Source organism: Nerophis lumbriciformis, linkage group LG16 (genome assembly GCF_033978685.3).
Source record: "Nerophis lumbriciformis linkage group LG16, RoL_Nlum_v2.1, whole genome shotgun sequence".
Classification (NCBI taxonomy): domain Eukaryota; kingdom Metazoa; phylum Chordata; class Actinopteri; order Syngnathiformes; family Syngnathidae; genus Nerophis; species Nerophis lumbriciformis.
In genome coordinates, this window is record NC_084563.2 from 87,942 (window position 1) to 105,281 (window position 17,340).

General features: G+C 44.4%; 1 protein-coding gene across 1 annotated transcript in view; it reads left to right on the forward strand.

Moving 5' to 3' along the window:
• Positions 1-1,179: 1,179 nt before the first annotated feature.
• ankrd50 (ankyrin repeat domain 50) overlaps positions 1,180-17,340 on the forward strand; it is a 73,513-nt gene continuing 57,352 nt past the window's right edge. Inside the window, exons 1-2 of the mRNA XM_061976502.2 lie at positions 1,180-1,427; positions 9,147-10,004. Of these exons, the coding sequence (XP_061832486.1) occupies positions 9,517-10,004 (488 nt within the window). The 5' untranslated portion in view covers positions 1,180-1,427; positions 9,147-9,516. The remainder of the gene's footprint in view (positions 1,428-9,146; positions 10,005-17,340) is intronic.

Sequence of the window (17,340 nt, forward strand, 5' to 3'; positions counted from 1 at the left end):
TAGCAAACATTTTTTTCCGTAAACTATGCATTTTCTTCTATTTTTAGGTTGTGTCGGGACACCTGATGACATTTTGAGACATTTTATACAACTACAGCCTTACGAAATTTTAGCCAATTTTTTTTTTCATAAACGATGCATTTTCTTCCATTTTTAGGTTGTGTCGGGACTCCTGATGACATTTTGAGACATTTTATACAACTACAGCACCAGAAATGTGCTGCTGAAACAACTCGGTTTTTTTTGAATTTTTTGTAAGGGTCCCGTCTTACGAAATTTTAGCATTCTTATCTTTTAATTATGACTTTTCATCTCATAATTATGACTTCTTATCTCGAAATGTCTCATTTTTTATCTCATAATTTCGATTTTTCATCTCATATTTCTGACTTTTTATCTCATAATTTTGCCTTTTTTATCTCATAATTTTGCCTTTTTTATCTCATAATTATGACTTATCTCATATTACATTTTATTTCATATGAATTTTTTTTATTTAATATCAACTTTCTTATCTTTTAATTATGACTTTTTATCTCATAATTATGACTTCTTATCTCGAAATGTCTAAATTCTTATCTCATAATTTCGACTTTTCATCTCATATTTATTACTTTTTCAATCTCATAATGACATCATCTCATAATTTAGATTTTTTTAAATCTCATAATTATGACTTTAAGTCACAATTTCGACTTCTTTTTCTAATATTTTAAACTTTTTATCTCAATATTTAGACTCTCTTATGTCAACATTTCGGTTTTTTAAATTTTATTTCATAATTACAAGTTTGTTTGTCATCATTTGGACTTTTTTTCTCAAAATGTCCATTTTTGTATGTAAATGAGTTATACTTGTATAGCGCTTTTCTACCTTCAAGGCGCTTTGACACTACTTCCACATTCATACACACGGATGGCAAACGACGGATGTGACGAGGGTGGGTGGGAATTGAACCAGGAACCCTCAGGTCCCCGTATCTTCTTTTATCTGGTTATTTTGACTTTATTATCTACTTTTCATCTCATGCTAACGACTCACCATTGGGCTATTCCTTTTTTTTTTGTGGCGGAAAGGGGCTTCCAAAGTAAAGCGTCGCCTGATGCTTTTATTATGAAGTATCCGACGGCAGGACCAAAAGACTACAACTCCCAGCATGCTCTGCGGCCCGCCTGGCGCTGTGAGACGAGTGTTTTGGAGGCGGGGAGTCTCAGTGGCTCTGCTGGCCGGGCGGCGGTGTGTGTGTGTCGGACAGCAGGAGGCAGGAGGAGCCCTCACCGCCTGGAGGACGACGACGCGGCGAGAAGGGAGAGGCAGCGGAAAGAAAAAGAGGGGCCATTGAAAGAAAGACGCCGCGTTGCTCGAATGAACAAATCGGAGCTGAAAGGCTGAAGTTTGCCTGTCGACGAGGACAAAAAGGCGACAAGGTGAGAGACTCCTCTTCTTTTTGTCCTCACATCTGCTTTGTTGAAGTTGAAGTACGGCGGCCATCGAACATCTGCACCGCCGCCTTGACATCTCTGTATCAATGCGCGCATTTCTTAGCTAGTCCCCCCCTCCACAAATATGGAGCCTGATTTGTCTTCCAACTAACTTGAATGTCCTCGTCCAGTCTCACTTCCAACACAACATTAGCCCGAGCAGACAGACCCCTTTGGACTTGGCAGCAGAGTGCGGATGTTTGGCAGTTAAAGCCACATAGGAAGGAAGGAAGGAAGGAAGGAAGGAGGGGGCTGAAACTGCCAAGAATTGAGAGTTGCAATAAAAGCAAGACAAGAGCATGCATCACATTTGAGGAAGATGGATACCGTATTTTTCGGAGTATAAGTCGCACCGGCCGAAAATGCATAATAAAGAAGGAAAAAAACATATATAAGTCGCACTGGAGTTTGCCGTATTTTTCGGACTATAAGTGGCAGTTTTTTTCCATAGTTTGGCCGGGCGTGCGACATACTCAGGAGCGACTTATGTGTGAAATGATGAACACATTATAATATTATTGATGTCATTCACGTAAGAGACTAGACGTATAAGATTTCATGGGATTTAGTGACAGATTGTTTGGTAAACGTATAGCATGTTCTATATGTTGTAGTTATTACCATAATATGTTACGTTAACATACCAGTTGGTTATTTATGCCTCATATAACGTACACTTATTCAGCCTGTTGTTCACTATTCTTCATTTATTTTAAATTGTCTATTCTTGCTGTTGGCTTTTATCAAATACATTTCCCCAAAAAATGCCACTTATATATGTCTTTTTCCTTCTTTATTATGCATTTTCGGCCGGTGCGACTTATACTCCGGAGCGACTTATACTCCGAACAATGCGGTAAGTCGCATTTTTTTGGGGAAATGTGTTTGATAAAAGCCAACAGCAAGAATAGACATTTGAAAGGCAATTTAAAATAATTGAAGAATAGTGAACAACAGGCTGAATAAGTGTACGTTATATGAGGCATAAATAAGCAACTGGTATGTTAACGTAACATATTATGGTAAGAGTCATTCAAATAACTATAACATATAGAACATGCTATACGTTTACCAAACAATCTGTCGCTAAATCCCATGAAATCTTATACGTCTAGTCCAGGGGTCGGCAACATTTACCGCTCAAAGAGCCATTTTGACCCGTTTCCACAAATGAAAGAAAACAATGGGAGCCACAAAACTCTTTTGAAATTTAAAATGAAATAACACTACATACAAAGTTTTTTTTTGCTTTGTGCTATGTATAAACCAGAGGTCTCAGACACGCGGCCCGCACCTTAATATGGAAATGGAATGTTAGTGCGGCCCGCAAGTTTTATATGAAGGGCACTTGACAGCGTCACACTTGCCAACCCTCCCGATTTTTCCGGTAGACTCCCAAATTTCAGGGAAACTATTCTCTTGAATGTATGCTGATTTTCACCCAAACAACAATGTTAAGGGCGTGCCGTGATGTCACTACCTTTAGCGCCCTCTACAGCTTGAACAAACAGCTTGCCAGCCCAGTTACATGTTATATGAGGCTTCTGCAGACACACATAAGTGAATGCAATACATACTTGGTTAACAGCCATACAGATCACACTGAGGGTGGCGATATAAACAACTTTAACACTCTTACTAATAATGCGCCACACTGTGAACCCACACCAAACAAGAATGACAAACACATTTCGGGAGAACATCCGCACCGTAACACAACAGAACAAATACCCAGAATCCCATGCATCCCTAACTCTTCCGGGCTACTTTATACACCCCCGCTACCACCAAAGCCCACCACCCCAACCCTGCCCCCCCACACATCAACAACACCCCCCCCCCCCCACCCCCTGTGCGTCGATTGAGGTGGGCGGGGTTTGGTGGTAGCAGGGTGTGTAATGTAGCCCGGAAGAGTTAGGGATGCATGGGATTCTGGGTATTTGTTCTGTTGTGTTTATGTTGTGTTACGGTGTGGATGTTCTCCCGAAATGTGTTTGTCATTCTTGTTTGGTGTGGGTTCACAGTGTGGCGCATATTAGTAAGAGTGTTATAGTTGTTTATACGGCCACCGTCAGTGTGATCTGTACCATCGTAGAAGTCTTCCGGAAGACTATTCCACATTTTTAGGAGCTTAAAAGCGAAATGCAGCCTCGCCATGTCAAGTAGCAAAATATAATACTCCGAGGTGCGTACCTGGAAAATGCTAGCCTGCTAACGTTAGCATGTATCAAGTACCGAAATGTGACTGAGGTGTCAACCTACAGAATTATTTTTAAAAAGGTAGCGCACAAACGTTAGCATGCTAACAGGTTTCATCCGCTGAGTAACAAAATATTTGACTCTGAAGTGTATACATGCACAATTAGCCAAAAAGCTAGCATGGTGACATTAGAATGCTAAGGAAAAATTAATTCAACAGCAGACAAACATTACAGGGAGACAGGACAGGATCAAACCTTACAGGGAGACAGGACAGGATCAAACCTTACAGGGAGACAGGACAGGATCAAACATTACAGGGAGACAGGACAGGATCAAACATTACAGGGAGACAGGACAGGATCAAACCTTACAGGGAGACAGGACAGGATCAAACCTTACAGGGAGACAGGACAGGATCAAACATTACAGGGAGACAGAACAGGATCACCGACGGGTCTGCCAACTTCCGACGCCCCTTACAAAAAAGGCGAGATACAGGTAGACAATGGGGGGTTGAGAAAAAAATCAAATGGGTCTAAGCCTGGGCCCCTGGAGAGGGGGTCCAGACTGAGGCCGAGGGAAAAAAGAACTCATAGCCATAGCACACATCCCTCTTACATGTGTGTAAGATGGAAACATCAAAGATCAAAGAACACAAAGGACATTAAAGACATTAAAAGCGCAGAGCTGATAAAAGGAACTTTCCACAAAGTCTTTGCCATTCCGGTCTAATTACCATAAATTACTACTTTTTTGCTACACTTTGAACCCATCCCATCCATCTTCTTCCGCTTATCCGAGGTCGGGTCGCGGGGGCAGCAGCCTAAGCAGGGAAGCCCAGACTTTCCTCTCCCCAGCCACTTCGTCCAGCTCCTCCCGGGGGATCCCGAGGCGTTCCCAGGCCAGCCGGGAGACATAGTCTTCCCAACGTGTCCTGGGTCTTCCCCGTGGCCTCCTACCGGTCGGACGTGCCCTAAACACCTACCTAGGGAGGCGATCGGGTGGCATCCTGACCAGATGCCCGAACCACCTCATCTGGCTCCTCTCCATGTGGAGGAGCAGCGGCTTTACTTTGAGCTCCCCCCGGATGACAGAGCTTCTCACCCTATCTCTAAGGGAGAGCCCTGCCACCCGGCGGAGGAAACTCATTTCGGCCGCTTGTACCCGTGATCTTGTCCTTTCGGTCATAACCCAAAGCTCATGACCATAGGTGAGGATGGGAACGTAGATTGACCGGTAAATTGAGAGCTTTGCCTTCCGGCTCAGCTCCTTCTTCACCACAACGGATCGACACAGCGTCCGCATTACTGAAGACGCCGCACCGATCCGCCTGTCCATCTCACGATCCACTCTTCCCTCACTCGTGAACAAGACTCCGAGGTACTTGAACTCCTCCACTTGGGGCAAGATCTCCTCCCCAACCCGAAGATGGCACTCCACCCTTTTCCGGGCGAGAACCATGGACTCGGACTTGGAGGTGCTGATTCTCATCCCAGTCGCTTCACACTCAGCTGCGAACCGATCCAGTGAGAGCTGAAGATCCTGGCCAGATGAAGCCATCAGGACCACATCATCTGCAAAAAGCAGAGACCTAATCCTGCAGCCACCAAACCGGATCCCCTCAACGCCTTGACTGCGCCTAGAAATTCTGTCCATAAAAGTTCAGAACAGAATGGGTGACAAAGGGCAGCCTTGGCGGAGTCCAACCCTCACTGGAAACGTGTCCAACTTACTGCCGGCAATGCGGACCAAGCTCTGACACTGATCATACAGAGAGCGGACCGCCACAATCAGACAGTCCGATACCCCATACTCTCTGAGCACTCCCCACAGGACTTCCCGAGGTACACGGTCCAATGCCTTCTCCAAGTCCACAAAGCACATGTAGACTGGTTGGGCAAACTCCCATGCACCCTCAAGGACCCTGCCGAGAGTATAGAGCTGGTCCACAGTTCCACGACCAGGACGAAAACCACACTGTTCCTCCTGAATCCGAGGTTCAACTATCCGGCGTAGCCTCCTCTCCAGTACACCTGAATAGACCTTACCGGGAAGGCTGAGGAGTGTGATCCCACGATAGTTAGAACACACCCTCCGGTTCCCCTTCTTAAAGAGAGGAACCACCACCCCGGTCTGCCAATCCAGAGGTACCGCCCCCGATTTCCACGCGATGCTGCAGAGTCTTGTCAACCAAGACAGCCCCACAGCATCTAGAGCCTTAAGGAACTCCGGGCGGATCTCATCCACCCCCGGGGCCTTGCGTCTTATAAAACGGTGTGGCTAATTTATGGATTTTTTTTAGCTGGCGGCCATAGTGCAAAAAAAAAAACCCAAAACAAGTAAATACACAGAAAAAGTGTGTTATTCTTCGTGCTATAGCGCCATCTTTTGGACAAGTTTGATCATTGTATGTGCTGCAGTGCCCTTCTGTTTTGAGCTCTGAACCAGAAGTACAATTGCCGTTCTGTCTTGTAGTCGTCCATAGCGTTACTGCTAGTATAGATTCTTCATTCATCACTACAAGCAACGTTTGTAAGTGTTACAATAGCCATCCATCCATTTTTCTACCGCTTGTCCCTTTCGAGGTCGCGGGGGATGCTAGAGCCTAAGTTTTACAATATATCTAAAACAATTCTTACTTACTAAAGTGTCCCATGTGTGACGTCTGTAGGAGAATTTTCATGTATATTTGTACCTGCTATCTTAATGTAATTAAGCTAGTGTCGTTAGCATTAGCTAGTATGCTAACACATTTACAAGTGTCTGTGTTACTATTATTACCTCACAATGGCATTCTTTTGGTATAGTTTCAGTTTTTCAAGTTCACCGTGGAGTTATTGAATCTGTTTAGCTGATTGGAGCGCTAGCTTGCGAAGCTATGGGGTCCATGACGATGACTTCTGTTTTGTTTGATCAGCCGTTTTACTGCCGTGTTACAAACAATTAAGGTATGTAAACAAACATTTACAAAAAATATCTGTGTAAATAAGTCATTTCACAACATATATATCTGGCTAATGTATGGAAAAATCTTTTTTTATTCTACTATTTAGTGGGTGCGACTTATACAGGTAAAAGCCAGTAAATTAGAATATTTTGAAAAACTTGATTTATTTCAGTAATTGCATTCAAAAGGTGTAACTTGTACATTATATTTATTCATTGCACACAGACTGATGCATTCAAATGTTTATTTCATTTAATTTTGATGATTTGAAGTGGCAACAAATGAAAATCCAAAATTCCGTGTGTCACAAAATTAGAATATTACTTAAGGTTAATACAAAAAAGGGATTTTTAGAAATGTTGGCCAACTGAAAAGTATGACAATGAAAAATATGAGCATGTACAATACTCAATACTTGGTTGGAGCTCCTTTTGCCTCAATTACTGCGTTAATGCGGCGTGGCATGGAGTCGATGAGTTTCTGGCACTGCTCAGGTGTTATGAGAGCCCAGGTTGCTCTGATAGTGGCCTTCAACTCTTCTGCGTTTTTGGGTCTGGCATTCTGCATCTTCCTTTTCACAATACCCCACAGATTTTCTATGGGGCTAAGGTCAGGGGAGTTGGCGGGCCAATTTACAACAGAAATACCATGGTCCGTAAACCAGGCACGGGTAGATTTTGCACTGTGTGCAGGCGCCAAGTCCTGTTGGAACTTGAAATCTCCATCTCCATAGAGCAGGTCAGCAGCAGGAAGCATGAAGTGCTCTAAAACTTGCTGGTAGACGGCTGCGTTGACCCTGGATCTCAGGAAACAGAGTGGACCGACACCAGCAGATGACATGGCACCCCAAACCATCACTGATGGTGGAAACTTTACACTAGACTTCAGGCAACGTGAATCCTGTGCCTCTCCTGTCTTCCTCCAGACTCTGGGACCTCGATTTCCAAAGGAAATGCAAAATTTGCATGGTTGGGTGATGGTTTGGGGTGCCATGTCATCTGCTGGTGTCGGTCCACTCTGTTTCCTGAGATCCAGGGTCAACGCAGCCGTCTACCAGCAAGTTTTAGAGCACTTCATGCTTCCTGCTGCTGACCTGCTCTATGGAGATGGAGATTTCAAGTTCCAACAGGACTTGGCGCCTGCACACAGCGCAAAATCTACCCGTGCCTGGCCACCAGGCGCTCGCCATCGTGCCCCACCACTTGGAGAAGGCATTTGATCGTGTACCTCGGGAAGTCCTGTGGGGAGTGCTCAGAGAGTATGGGGTAACGGACTGTCTGATTGTGGCGGTTTGCTCCCTGTATGATCAGTGTCAGAGCTTGGTCCGCATTGCCGGCAGTAAGTCGGACACGTTTCCAGTGAGGGCTGGACTCTGCCAAGGCTGCCCTTTGTCACCCATTCTGTTCATAACTTTTATGGACAGAATTTCTAGGCGCAGTCAAGGCGTTGAGGGGATCTGGTTTGGTGGCTGCAGGATTAGGTCTCTGCTTTTTGCAGATGATGTGGTCCTGATGGCTTCATCTGGCCAAGATCTTCAGCTCTCACTGGATCGGTTTGCAGCTGAGTGTGAAGCGACTGGGATGAGAATCAGCACCTCCAAGTCCGAGTCCATGGTTCTTGCCCGGAAAAGGGTGGAGTGCCATCTCCGGGTTGGGGAGGAGATCTTGCCCCAAGTGGAGGAGTTCAAGTACCTCGGAGTCTTGTTCACAATTGAGGGAAGAGTGGATGGTGAGATCGACAGACGGATCGGTGCGCCGTCTTCAGTAATGCGGACGCTGTATCGATCTGTTGTGGTGAAGAAGGAGCTGAGCCGGAAGGCAAAGCTCTCGATTTACCGGTCGATCTACGTTCTCATCCTCACCTATAGTCATGAGCTTTGGGTTATGACCGAAAGGACCAGATCACGGGTACAAGCGGCCCAAATGAGTTTCCTCTGCCGGGTGGCGGGGCTCTCCCTTAGAGATAGGGTGAGAAGTTCTGTGGCATCTGGCCAGGATGCCACCCGAACGCCTCCCTTGGGAGGTGTTTAGGGCACGTCCGACCGGTAGGAGGCCACGGGGAAGACCCAGGACACGTTGGGAAGACTATATATACCCCGGCTGGCCTGGGAACGCCTCGGGATCCCCCGGGAGGAGCTGGACGAAGTGCCTGGGGAGAGGGAAGTCTTGGCTTCCCTGCTTAGGCTGCTGCCCCCGCGACCCGACCTCGGATAAGCGGAAAAAGATGGATGGACATGTTTGTGTGAGGTCACAACACAGGAAGTAGATTTCCCAAGGGGGCGTGGCTAAAGGCGAGAGTTGCCAACGTTTTTTGAGTTGTTTGCATGCATGTTAGCATTTCTGTGGTGCATGAAATTGTGGCGTAATTGTGAAAAAGCCAACTAAAAGAGGTTGGTGGATGAGAATAAATGTAAAGGTCAAATGTAGGTTAGAAATGCACCCAATTGCAGGAAATGTTCCTCTCTTTCCCCCATCAAAGGTGCTGACACGCCTGCCTGTGTTGTGCTGTTTCCCCAGGAATGTTTGACGGGAGAAAAGGAGACGAGTGTCAGTAATGGAGGCCGCGGCGGCCCCATCCTTTACCGGACATCTGTGGAACCACGCCAGCCTCTGCCATGGCTAACTGCGTCCCGCCCGCCGAGTGCCATGCCCCGCCAGCGCCATGCTAAGGCGGCGCGGGAGTAACCACGAGGAGCGCTCGCTTGGCGCAGAGGGAAAACGCTGGAAGAAGTTGGTGGAAAATCTCTGACTTCATCGTCGACGGCAGTTTGTTGTTTGGACCTCCATACTTGACTTTTTGCCCAGCCACTTCCTGAGAGCTGAGTGGTGATGGCACTAGCTATGGACTAGGAAGTGAGGATGTGAGAGGCAGGAAGATGGGCGCCGTATGAAGACAAGGAGGAAGCAGCACAGCACAATGGCCCAAAGCAGTTTGCTGCAGGGGAAACGCTTTTATTGCCGGGAATGGGTCTTCCACAAGATCCAGCATTGCCTCCAGGAGAAGAGCGACGACCTCGGCGGGGCGACCGGCACGCCCGGTAAGCAGCCGGCGCCCGTGAAAGGCGGCAACTCCTGGGGGGTGTTGCTGGTCGGCGGTCCCGGCAGCGGGAAAACGGCGCTGTGCACGGAGCTGCTGTGGCCCTCGTCCGCCCAGGGAGCCCAGCGGGGCCTGCACCAGCGCGGCCTGGCCTTCCACTTCTGCCGGGCGGACGACTTGGACACCATGTGCGTCGCCGGCTTCATCCGCCGCCTGGTGGCGCAGATCTGCCGCGGCGGGCTGGTGCCGGGCTACGAGGAGAAGGTGCGCGACCCGGCCGTGCAGGGAGCCCTGCAGCCCGGCGAGTGCGAGAGGAACCCCACCGAGGCCTTCAAGAGGTAAGACGGCACACAATACAGTCAGGTGGCCCGGGGCATCTACCACATGTGCCCCACTAACACTTTCTTTCACATATATACCTTGTGGAATTACTTATTTACATACCTTAATTGTCTGTAACACGGCAGTAAAACGGCCCATCAAACAAAACAGAAGTCATGGTCATGGAGCCACTAGCTGCGCAAGCTAGCTCTCCAATCAGCTAAACAGACTCAATAACTCCACGCTGACGTTTTGCTGAACTTACTGAGGAATTTGTGAAAGTGAAACAAACTTCATAATTCAGTTCCCAAACGTTTGAGTGTTGTTAAAAGGAAAGGCGATGTAACACAGTGGTGAACATGCCCTTTCCCAACTACTTTGGCATGTGTTGCAGCCATGAAATTCTAATTATTATTTGCAAAAAAAAAATGAAGTTTATGAGTTTGAACATCAAATATGTTGTCTTTGTAGCATATTCAACTGAATATGGCTTGGAAATGATTTGCAAATCATTGTATTCCGTTTATATTTACATCTAACACAATTTCCCAACTCATATGGAAACGGGGTTTGTATTTCAATCATATATATCAATAATTATCCAGCTCGACCGACAAAAAAGGCTTCTATGGTGATAGTTTTCAGCAATATGGCCCAGCCCAAGTCCTTCCACAGGGTGAAGGAGCCACTTCAAGTTAGTAATCCTCGTCTCTGTGCCGCAAATAAACTACATTTATTAGGAGTGAAGACAGGAAGCCATGCTAACCGCTAAGCTAGCATGAATGTAGATAAACAACAGAGTAAGCGCTTAGTAGCTTTGACAGGAGTGCAGAGTCACCAACTATGTACAGGAAGTGATGATGAAAGTCTAGAGCAGGGGTCGGCAACCCGCGGCTCTTTAGCGCCGCCCTAGTGGCTCTGTGGAGCTTTTTCAAAAAATTTATGAAAAATGGAAAAAGATGAGGGGAAAAAAAAAAAATTTTTGTTTTAATATGGTTTGTGTAGGAGGACAATCATGACACTAATTGTTATAAAGCACACTGTTTATATTAAACATGCTTCACTGATTAGAGTATTTGGCGAGCGCCGTTTTGTCCTACTAATTTTGGCGGTCCTTGAACTCACCTTAGTTTGTTTACATGTATAACTTTCTAGGACGTGTTTTATGCCACTTCTTTTTCTGTCTCATTTTGTCCACCAAACTTTTAACGTTGTGCATGAAAGGTGAATTTTGTTGATGTTATTGACTTGTGTGGAGTGCTAATCGGGCATATTTGGTCACTGCAAGCTAATCGATGCTAACATGCTATTTAGGCTAGCTATATGTACATATTGCATCATTATGCCTCATTTGTAGCTATATTTCAGCTCATTTAGTTTCCTTTAAGTCCTCTTAATTCCATGACACACTATCTGTATGTAATATGGCTTTTAATTTTTTGCGGCTCCAGACAGATTTGTTTTTGTATTTTTGGTCCAATATGGCTCTTTCAACATTTTGGGTTGCCGACCCCCGGTCTAGAGTAATCATTTATTACAGCCATATTCCTAATGTCAGTCAAGATACAAACTTCACCCACTGAACACATTATTATTATATAACCACATTATTATTATTATTGTTATTATTATTATTATTATTATTATTATTATTAGTATTATTATTATTGTCATTATTATTATTATAATTATTGTTATTATTATTATTATTGTGGTTTTTATTATTATTGTTATTGTTATTATTATTATTATTGTTAAGAATGTGATTAGCAAGTTTTTAGGAGGTACTTAGCAGTGTCTTCCTGAGGTCTTTATGACAAATTAGCCATAACTGGTTAATGTCACGGTGACAAAATGGCTTTTGTCTCCAAATATCAAATGGGAAGCAGACCCTCCCCCTCTCCCTCCCCCTGCCACCCCTGACCCTGATGCTTCCCTCCCCCACCCCTGTTTTCTTTGACTCCTGCTCCACACATTTCATGTCTGCCATTCTGCTGCGGACTACTGTCCTGGTCCAGACCTGTGGATTGTCCCAGCCCGTAGTCTCCGTGCATGAGTTTATGTGTAGGACTTGTCAACGCAGCATAGGCAAAGACGGTGTGTGTGTGTTTGGTTTTGTGTCTGGCCATCTGCTGACGTTTGTTGCACCAACTCAACACACACACACACACACACACACACACACACACACCCGGGGCGGTGAAGTAGGTCAGTAAGGTAAATGATTTTTGAAAGCCTCACCAGAGTCAACAGGCCTCTCTCTGACACCATCTTTCCCAGAGAAGAGCGTGTCATGGTTTGCCCACAAGGCTGACTTCACTTTGACCCCCGCCCCTACAGAAAAAGCAGCTTATTAAAGGGACAAAAATAGTCTGAACCCAACAAGGAGGAGTTCCTGGCCGCATGCAGACTTTGATTGATTGATTGAGACTTTTATTAGTACAGTGGTTCTCAACCTTTTTTCAGTGATGTACCCCCTTTTTTAATTCAAGTACCCCCTAATCAGAGCAAAGCATTTTTGGTTGAAAAAAAGAGATAAAGAAGTAAAATACAGCACTATGTCATCAGTTTCTGATTTATTAAATTGTATAACAGTGCAAAAATATTGCTCATTTGTTGTGGTCTTTCTTGAACTATTTGGAAAAAAAGATATAAAAATAACTAAAAACTTGTTGAAAAATAAACAAGTGATTCAATTATAAATTAAAGCTGCAAGCAGCAATGGACGGGACCGACTTTGACGGCACATACAATTAAGTAATTAAAACTCTTTGGTCAACTTTTAATCAGAAGGGTTCAATCTCTCTCCTGTGCTAGTTTGAAGCCGACACGACAAACGTGCTCAGAGAAGATAATGTTTAAAAAAAGGTGACCGATTTTTACAAAACTTTTGTTTTGAAGGGGGAATTGCAAACTTCCTGTTGATTTTTGCTGGGGGTGGTCAATTTATGAAATGTAGGTCTAAGTGAGACCTACATAGAGGTTTTTGTTTCATGTCTCTAAGACATTCCTACTGGAAGTTACAGGCAGTTTTGTCTGAGTTTTCTTCCTAGGAGCAGTTGTGTCTGTGCTTTCTTCCTAGGGGGCGCTAGAGCGCAATTGTGAGTGTTGGGGTTGTTTTTTTTTTTTATTAGATCACAGTTTTTACCAGTCCTGATGTGTGTGTCCAGCTTGGTGAGTTTTGAAGCATGTTAAGGGGGTCAAATTACAGCTCAAAGAGGCAAAAGTGACTGTTTTTACAAAACCTTTGTTTTGAAGGGGGAATTGCCAACTTCCTGTTGATTTTTGCTGAAGGATGTCAATGTATGAATTCTAAGTCTAAGTTAGACCTACATAGAGGTTTTCGTTTCATTCCTACTGGAAGTTACAAGCAGTTTTGTCTGTTTTTTATCCCTAGGGGGCGCTAGAGCGCAATTTTGAGATTTGGGGTTTGGTTTTTTTATTAGATGGCAATTTTCGCCAGTCCTGATGTGTGTGTCGAATATGGTGAGTTTTGAAGCATGTTAAAGGGGTCAAATTACAGCTCAAAGAGGCGGCGGAATAATAATAATAAAACCTTACAATTTCAATAGGGTCCTCTGTCCCAAAGGGACATTGCGGTCCCTAATAAAGATTTCTACACATAGAAGTAATCATCAACTTAAAGTGCCCTCTTTGGGGATTGTAATAGAGATCCATCTGGATTCATCAACTTAATTCTAATCATTTCTTCACAAAAAAATACATCTTTAACATCAATATTTATGGAACATGTCCACAAAAAAATCTAGCTGTCAACACTGAATATTGCATTGTTGCATTTCTTTTCACACTTCTTTTTGAGAGACATTTAAAAAAAATCTCACGTACCCCTTGGCATACCTTCAAGTACCCCCAGGGGTACGTGTACCCCCATTTGAGAACCACTGCATTAGTAGATTGCACAGTGAAGTACATATTCCGTACAATTGACCACTAAATGGTAACACCACAATAAGTTTTTACACTTCTTTAAGTCCACTTAAATTGATTCATGACACAGATATATACTATCATCATAATACAGTCATCACACAAGTTCATCATCAGAGTATATACATTGAATTATTTACATTATTTACAGTGTGGGATGTGGGTGGGGAGGGGTAGGTTTGGTTGGTATCATCACTTCAGTCATCAACAATTGCATCATCAGAGAAATGGACATTGAAACGGTGTAGGACTGACTTGGTAGGATATGTACAGCAAGTAGTGGACGTAGATTCAAGATTGAAGATTGAAGATTGTTTATTGTCATATGCACAGTTAAAACAGACAGTTTGCCGTACAATGAAAATCTTACTTTGCTAGTCCTCCCTTCAACAAGTCACACGGTACTTATCTAAAATAAGAATGTATATACAAGGCACAGTAAGTAACATAACATCATTGCACATTCTGATTGACAGTCAACAGTATAAATATGGAGGTGACATTTGGTCACAGCAGCAGTTAAAGTGTCTACAGTGATGGTTCACAGTTCGGGGGTGGTCATGGTAGCTGTCTTTTGTTCAAAAAGACAAAAGTAAAACGGGGGCTAGCATTCACAAGCCTGATGGCCTGTGGGTAGAAACTGTTTGTCAGTCTCGTAGTCCTGGATTTCAGGCTCCTGTATGGCCTGCCTGATGGTAGGAGGCTGTCCTTTATGATGTTGTGTGCTCTCCTGGTAGAGTACATGTCCTGTAGTGAGGGGAAGGCTGCTCCTGATATGTACTGAGCACTTTGAATCACTGGCTGGAGTGCCTTCCTGTCCTTAGCAGTGCAGTTTTGATTGAGCTGGTAAGGACACGCTCAACCGTACTTCTATAGAAGTTGCTGACAATTTTGGGTGGCATGCCAAGTTTTCTCAGCCTTCCTAGGAAGTACAGTCGCCGCTGGGCTTTCTTTATTGTTTGTTGGGTGTTCTGATCCCAGGTGAGGTCCTGGCTGATGTGGGTCCCGAGGAACTTAAAGGTTCGAGAGAGAGATCAGAAATGATTTACTTTTGATTATTTACAATCCGAAGAGGTATGATGAGGAAGGGAGGGTGTTAGTTTAGGGTTGAAGTTGCCTGGAGGTGTTCTTTTAGTGCGCTTTTGAAGGAGGATAGAGATGCCCTTTCTTTTATACCTGTTGGGAGTGCATTCCACATTGATGTGGCATAGAAGGAGAATGAGTTAAGACCTTTGTTAGATGAGAATCTGGGTTTAACGTGGTTAGTGGAGCTCCCCCTGGTGTTGTGGTTAAGGAAGTAGTTTGACATGTACTTCGGTATCAGGGAGGTGTAGCGGATTTTATAGACCAGGCTCAGTGCAAGTTGTTTTACTCTGTCCTCCACCCTGAGCCAGCCCACTTTGGAGAAGTGGGTAGGAGTGAGGTGTGATCTGGGGTGGAGGTCTAGAAGTAATCTGACTAGCTCAGGGGTCGGCAACCCGCGGCTCCGGAGCCGCATGCGGCTCTTTGATCACTCTGATGCGGCTCAGCAGCTTACTTGCTGAACCCCCCAATTTTCCCGTGAGACTTCCGGATTTCAGTGCCTCCGCAGGAAACTCCCGGGATTAATATTCACCGATTTTCACCCTTACAGCTACAATAAGGGCGTGCCATGATGGTACAACATTTGGTGCTCTCTACAATCTGTATTAACAGCGTGCCAGCCCAACACTTGTTATACAATATACATTTTCTGCTTGCACACGTATGTGACAGCAAGGCATACTTTGTCAACAGCCACACAGGTTACACTGACGGTAGTCATATAAAACAACTTTAACACTCTTACTAATAATGCGCCACACTTTGAACCAAAACCAAACAAGAATGACAAACACATATCGGGAGAACATCTGCACCTTAACACAACATAAACAAAACAGAACAAACACCCAGAATCCCATGCAGCCCTGACTCTTCCGGGCTACATTATACACCCCTGTTACCACCAAACCCCGCCCCCACCCCAACCCTGCTCCCTCACACATCAACTTTGTGTGCAGTGTTAATTCATTTAAAATTTCCAAAAAAAATTGCGGCTCCCATTGTTTTCTATAATTTGCGAAACTGGTCAAAATGGCTCTTTGACTGGTAAAGGTTGCCGACCCCTGGACTAGCTTGTTCTGGGATGTTTGGAGTCTAGATTTGAGGGTTTTGGAGGTGCTAGGGTACCAGGAGGTGCATGCGTAATGGAAAAAGGGTTGAACGAGAGTTCCCGCCAGAATCCTCATGGTGCTTTTGTTGACCAGAGAGGAGATTCCGTAGAGAAATCTTGTTCGTTGGTTGACCTTTTTGATGACCTTGGTTGCCATTTTATCACAGGAAAGATTAGCCTCTAGAATGGAACCTAGGTAGGTGACCTCATCCTTCCTGGTGATAACAATGTCATCCACTTTTATAGTGAAGTCATTGACTTTCTTAAGGTTGATATGGGACCCAAACAGGATGGATTCAGTTTTACCCAAGTGTATGGATAGCTTGTTGTCAGTGCAAGTTCTACTGAGGATTTTCTCCACCTGTGACTTGTCCTTGTCTGATACCAGCAGGGCCGAGTCATCCGCAAACAGTTAGCTTATACCGCTTGTGAGCTTAATGGAACCATTGTTCTTAAGCACTTGAACCCTTCCTATTTCCCAGACTATACAGCGCACCAGCATATAAGACGCACCCACTACTTTTCCAAAAAATACAAAATTCCTAATATTAGCCGCACCGGACTGTAAGGCGCATATATATACGTTGAGAAATGACTTATTTACACAGAAATGTTCTGTAAATGTTTATTTACTTACCTTTCCAAACGGTGTGTGTAACACGGCAGTAAAACGGCTGACCAAACAAAACAGAAGTCATGGTCATGGACCCACTAGCTGCGCAAGCTAGCTCTCCAATCAGCTAAACACACTCAAAAACTGAAACAATACAAAAAGAATGAAATTATAAAACACTCGTAAATGTGTTAGAATATTAGCTCATGCTAACGGTGCTAGCTTGATTACAGTATGATAGCAGGTACAAATATGCATGAAAACACTCCTACAGACGTCACACATGGGACACTTTAGTAAGTAAGTGTTTTAGTTATATTGTAAAACCTACAAATGTTGCCTGGAGTGATGAATGAAGAATCCACACGAGTAGAAACGCTATGGACGGCTGGCAGACGCACACAGCAAGTCAGTTGGAGAAAAAAAAAAGTGATGAATGAAGAATCTATACTCGTAGAAATGCTATGAACTGCTTGAAGTCAGAACGGCACTTCTCCTTCCAGTTGAAAGCTCAGTCTAAACAGAAGGGCACTGAACTCGTCCATAAGATGGCACCATAGCACAAACAATAATACACCTATTCAGTGTCTTTGCT